The sequence below is a fragment of the Amphiura filiformis genome, chromosome 7, assembly GCF_039555335.1.
Source record: "Amphiura filiformis chromosome 7, Afil_fr2py, whole genome shotgun sequence".
NCBI classification, from domain to species: Eukaryota; Metazoa; Echinodermata; class Ophiuroidea; order Amphilepidida; family Amphiuridae; genus Amphiura; species Amphiura filiformis.
This window is the reverse complement of record NC_092634.1, coordinates 31,765,208-31,771,922: the sequence shown is the minus strand read 5'-3', so window position 1 is coordinate 31,771,922 and position 6,715 is coordinate 31,765,208. Positions and strand designations below refer to the sequence as shown.

At 35.9% G+C, this 6,715-nt stretch overlaps 1 protein-coding gene across 1 annotated transcript; it reads right to left on the bottom strand.

Moving 5' to 3' along the window:
• Window positions 1–318: 318 nt before the first annotated feature.
• LOC140157795 (melanopsin-like) lies at window positions 319–1,314 on the bottom strand. The gene has a single exon (XM_072181043.1). It carries the CDS (start codon window positions 1,312–1,314, stop codon window positions 319–321), a length of 996 nt encoding a protein of 331 aa, XP_072037144.1.
• Window positions 1,315–6,715: the final 5,401 nt, after the last annotated feature.

Here is a 6,715-nt window from a genome sequence, read left to right as displayed (position 1 = left end):
TGTATATTCAGTATATCATTTTATGATTTATGATTTGTCACAACTTTAATACATTGCGTCTTTTATTCTCTGCTGAAATGTTCCGTACTCCGCTGTCTTTCCCCCTCAAATGATAAATGTTATTCTTCCTATCAATGCTTTATTCACACCAAACGTATAACTAATTATGTACTTATCCTTATGATTATAATGATCTGGTATTTTCCCTTCAGTTATCTTCAGATGAAATCAATCTGATCAGCACCATAGACAATAAACTGTATTTGCATTTGTAGGAATTAGGTTTACTGTTTTATCCCGAAAGGTGTTTGCACTAAGTCATCGCGAGTTGCACAGGATACGTTTGTAATAACCACGTATCTTGATCATGGTAGCGGCATAAAGGAATGGATTAATGCAGGAGTTGAAGTATAGCAAATACCTCAGAATGTCGCGATGGTATGCTTTATTACACTGTGGACAGAAGAAGCTGGTGATAATAACGTATAATACATATGGCAGCGTGCAGATGTTGACAGTCAATACGATAGCACCAAGTAGAATAGCTGCCTTCTTGTAGCGCTTGTTGGTATCAGCGTCAGGTCTTGTAATAGCTGCTCCATGAGCCATTGGTACATTTGAACTACTACTTGGTCCTGCAGCAGACCTATTTGAACTTTGATTCGCATTTTCAGGATGAACCATTGGTTGGCGCAATTTTTGTATCAGTCGAACAACAAATGCAAGACTGAATGATTCAATCGTAAGGAGAGGACCAAATATACCAGTTATGAACAACACAAGAGCAAAAACCAAGTTATGCTTTGGTGGTGAACGGCAATCTTGGCTGAAGTCAAAGTAATCGTGTAAAGCAGGTGGTGTCAGCATATCCCAGAGTAGTACTTCGCTGGTTCCCAGTAAAATCCCATAGAGCCAAATCCCACCGATGATACACATTATGCGCTTTCTGGACTGAATCCTCAGATACTTGGGATACTCTCGGGACAGAAGAAGAAATCGATCTATGCTTATTGATACAGTAGTTAACATCCCGGCACTGACAAACATATTACCCAGAAATGCTAACAGTTGACATCCGAATTTGTCATATGGCCAAGGTTTATTGGCAATCAGTGGAATCTCATAAAATTGAATCAGTCCTACTCCGAAGTCAGCACATGAGAGGTTCAAAATCAATAGATTGCTGGGTTTCTGTCGCAGACTCCTTACTTTAAGAAAAGCTACTATTGTGGCCATGTTACTAATGAGAGTCAAGATACCAATAATGATGACAACAACTACGTGCAGAGTGTGTAGGTTACTAGCTAGATCCATTTTGAGTTGATACGTGAAAATTAAAATGGTATGCTGAAAGCTGGAAATCTGCAAGAAACCCTGAGAGCTTTCGAAAAGCAACCCTTATCAGTACAGTTTAACAAACTGTCTATACTGGTGAGGTGTCTAGCCAACATTTTATTTCACCTTCAAACACGTGACCTGGCTATAATAACCAATCCAAACAATTTGATGGGTTGACAGGGGTATAACATCATCCATCTGTAGAACTAATTGGAACGCTCTGCCAGCTGTTAAATTTGTTGAAAGCAATAAAACATAATCAGACAATAATAACTTCATGGTTGCATTATGTGTAGCAACTAGATCTTAAAATATTATTCAAAGTCGTTCAAATTATCACCTCAAATTACTATAGTTACAGTACTCAGTATGGAGTTTCATCATTTCGTATAATCAAAGAGAGCTTATAAATATAATAATTGGTTATATGACAGGAACAGGAAGCCATTTGCAACGCATAATGTTGGACAATTGGATATTCTAACAGCCAATTAGGTTTTCTTAATGCAGAAAATTAAAATCAGTTTAAACATTTGTATTTGACTGTTGCAGTGTTAATTGTTTAAGGTAATATCGAGTAAGCGGGAAGTTAATTCTAAGTCACTGTCCCACAACATGGAAAGTCATTTTCTGTTGGTTTTTTTGTGGTGATTTTCATTCTATAAACTGTACATTTGTGTGCAAATTGAGGGCGCTATATTATATATATTATTCTGTTTGCTGATGTTCTGATACCATTTTACAAGTATCGACCCCTTGTAATGATGCAAACAAGATTTTAGATAAATAGCGTCATCATTGTTCAACTTTTCTTAAAAATGACTCAGTTTACATACCATCAAACAACTGTGACCAAAGTAAAAACATTTTTGAAATCCTCAGGAACCATCCCGGCCAAGAGATGATAACATTGATCTCCCTATAAAGCTAGAAGACCTTCCTTCCTAATCAGGGGAAAACGTTTGGCGCACACTTCCCTCTTACTTGAAATCACCTTAACCAATTAGCACGGCAGCATTAATACAGATGCACAGCGGAATTCGCCATCGGGCCAAAGTGTTTTTAAAATGCGTAAAAACAACTTGGTTTTAATGCTAATTATTGCGTGTTCTAGGGAAGTCTGATTATCTTTACAAAATAGCCGAGTGGGCGGGTTTTTCGCTGAAATATATATTGTATAAAAACTGAAGCATTATATGTATAAAGGAATATATGAATATTAACTGCACAACATGTAGAACGATTCATGATACCCAATTGTGGTACAGTTGGTGTTGTTTAGGAGGGGGAGAATTTTATCACCTTTACCAATTAGCACGGCAGCATTAATACAGATGTATCTTAGTCTTTCAGTTGTATTTTGACCAGAGAAGATGTAAGATAGAGGAAGATAGAGGAGGGTTAACATAATTATATACTTGAGATCATCCAGTAGGTAATGTCGCATCTATTCATAGTCCTTTATTCTAAAGTAGTTAGACATCCACTTGAAATATCTTCCGATGTCATGTGTGTGACTGCCCACGGTTGACCAATTTGCACTCCAGAATTGGAAATATTTTCAATGTTTCTGTACAGAATTTGTTGAAAAGTATAAAACGCATGTGTTATATATATTTTCTTCCCTCTGTAAGTCATTTCTACTTTCATTTGAGATATTCTTTTGTGCTCCACATTTTGTAGTTAACATTCTACTTACACAGGGTGGGCAATAGTCTAACTAGATTTTTAAATAAAATAATTATAATACTGAATATAGTACGAACATAATACAATTAACATAACATCCGTATTTTCTGTACAGGAAAATATACCATCAGTTTTCTGAATGCCAACAAAGACAACAACTACAAATTAACAATATTAAGTCATTTTTACATGTTTCTCATTTGCAATTTTGATTTTCTGAGTAATAAACCCATTCAGCCGCATTCTTCATTGACTTGTGGAATACATCACAGAGATGTATTCCACAAGTTAATGAAGAATGCGGCTGGAAAATACAAACTGTATGGAAAGGGGCTCCATCACAGTTTGATGACATGATTGTTTTCACTTTTATGTTGATTTTCAAACTGAAATTCATGATTTTTTAATACCAAGGTTGATAGCAATTATATATCAATAAAATAATTAAGACTAACGAGCTGGTTCATGGTTCACTCCATGTCTTATTCCATAGACTTCTATGTAAAACAGTCGATTTTCAGAGTTGCTTGTAATAAATCCGTTAGATGGAGAGATAATTTGTGCTTTTTCTGGGCTGCTATGATTATTTGTGGCTTAAACCAGTTACTGAAAGTATTTTAAGCAGCTAATTAGCATTAATTTTAATTATTAAAATCTTAAAAGATTTTAAAATAATTAATTAGGTCCCTGTATACAAATAATCAAGTATCGCACTCAATACAAACTATTATATTTTTTTGTGGGCTTTGTCAAGCCCTGTTGACCTCCTCATTGAAAATGCCCCTGGATAGAAATAGGCAATTTAAAACTAATTCTGACCCTCTATAGCGAAAGGTACTTTATTTCGGCTGCTTCATGTGCCTCCTCTTCCACATTATTGGCAGAAAATATCAAATAGTCATGACAATCTGAAGTGGCCGTCATTTCAAATCATACCCAAGTGAACGAGACCAACTCAATTCTTAACAATGCTTTTGAAACCCAACACTTGAATAGGGATCAGCCATAGCAAACAATGAGATATGTAGCACCCGACTTAAGGTACCTTTTGCTGTAACGGGTCACATTTAACATGTTAATTAATAAGTTAATTGGTACACCTTGTATATTTCTTCGCACACCCTGAATATGATTTGAAGTTTAGGTCATTGTAATCTGTGTTCTTTCTACTTTCCAGCAATATGCACTTTTACATACCTGTTATTGGTACAAAATGTTATAACCATTTATATTAAAATTGATGTTTTCACCTATGAAAATAGCATGCCACAAAAGAGGATCCCAATTTATGACACATGACCGACATTTGAATGTTTTAAAACGTTTTAACCAAAACCAAAGCCCAAAATATAACTCGTTTAAAACGTTTTAAGAATGTTTTGTTTATGCTCGGTATGTCATCACTGATAGTGACATTATCATTTCAGTGTCCAAATGACAAACTTGAAATTGCTGCACTGTACTTCTTTATAGCATTGTTTTTTTTTTGGTAATATAAGTACATTGCCAGTTTGTCAATTTGGGACGGATTCATGCCGTTTTTGGTCACTACTTATTGCGTCTTCTGTTCTTCGCTGCCATCTCCTCCTCGAATGATAAACTTATGAATGCTTAATGCACAACAAACGTCTAGCTGAATTATATACTAATCCTTATGGTTTTAATAATGAGCGTGTTTATTGTGGCTGTATACCGAAAGATTATTCGGTAATATTCATTGTTTTCGCAGAACATATACGCTAATTAACGGATAATCTTGTTCGCTACAAACACGCTAAATGATCTGATGTTTTCCCTTCAGCTATCGTTCAATCTAATCAGCATGATCTAATATAGACAATAAACTATTATTTAGGCCTGAGCGCACTACCTGCCGACCTAACATTGCCTCTGATTGGTCAATTACATGATATCTTTACTTTGATCACCAATCAGAATGGAGCTTTGCATATAATTCACCCCAATTTTTTTGCGTGGTAAAATTATTCAAACAATGTTGCTGATTGGTCCAACTGATAATGAAAGCTTCTTCTTGGCAAATCGGCAGGTATTTCTCATGGGGTTACTGTTTTGGTCCTGAAAGGTGTTTGCAATAAAGTCATTGCGGGTTGCACAGGATATGGTCCAAGAGATACTTTGACAATAATGACCAGGTGTCTTGTTATGATAGTTGGATAGAACATCCCATGGGACATCTGAAAAGTGAAGTCTTGAGTGTCGTGAGCGGTGGAGCGTGACATCAGAGGTCAATGACCTCAAATTTGACCCGTTTTCCTGTATAATTCGTATTATGCATGCCATTTATTAACAACAGCCTCGATTTTCATATTTTTGGTGTCTAATGAAAGATATCTAAACACAAGAAGTATCAAAGCCTTAGTAGTATAAGTGGGTAAGTGCAATAGCTGTCCTGTGAACATTTGGCAATATATTATATATTGTATTCATATACACATGTCAGCTACACATGGCAGCTATTGCACTTACCCACTTGGGCACTCAACAGTCGATGTCCCAACTCCAAGATCAACGACTAATCTAATCATATTCAGTAACTCTATTTGTAAAAGGATTAATTCTAGGAAAAAAATGAAACGATAGCTAAGAGTAGCTTGATGACGTAGCTCCCAGTTGCTGATAGCTAGCTAACATAATCAAAAGCTCATGAGCGAAACAAAAGAAGTGCCTAGACCATGTGTCCGACATTTCAGATAATGGGGTAACTTGTGATTTGACTTGTTTTAAAGCCGGATCATATGGGCTAATTACCAAGTAAAAATGCACACATTGACAAGATATTCTCTTTTGTCAGCAAACCATCCAAGAAATTCACGAGGAAACTCAGCAAAATGGACCTCCTGTCTCGTTACTGGGGCCCGAAGATCAGTTTTGTGATCGCACCCGCCCTGCCAATTTAATGGGGCTTTTTCAGTCAGGGATCTTAGGCAGTCTTATAAATTTATAGATTCACCATGGGGTACATTGGCGCAGCCTTTACACAACATTATATCAGCAAAAAGTACAAGCATTCATTCCATATAAATGAATAGGAAAACACGATGTCGGTTTTTATGAATGTTCACAAAAATGACTGCTGCAAAATAATATGAAGATTGGGGGATCCTGTAACTTGAATATGTTATAACAAACGAAAGCGTTTACGAGCGCCGTTGATCTTACCATGTTATTCCATTTTTGCTCTAAGGCGTCTTTGATTTCTTTAAATAGATTTTATTACGATAAAGTGAATCCTCCGGCCCTCTATAACTGTACGCAAAAAAGGTAGTAACCTTAACAAGTGAAGATCATCACATTTACAGATTACGCGTTAATAAAGTTTTACTGTCCCTCCAGATACAAAGCGCTGGATTGGGAATAACAGTATTAATACATCAAAATAAGTGGTTGCTAGCACAACCAATAATTCTTCACGAAAAAATCCACTTATACAATACACAGAATGTGTTTTGTATTTAAAAAAAACCGACAGTGGTATACGATACACATTTACACCGCCCTCAAGCTTAACCAGGCTGCTTGGGTATAAATAATTATATAATATTGAATGGCTTTGAGTGTGATACAAGAATATATTGAACGAGATAGAAAAGTATTGCACGAGTCGAAGACGAGTTCAATATTTTTCTATCGAGTGCAATATATTATTGTATCATGCGAAAATAAGTCA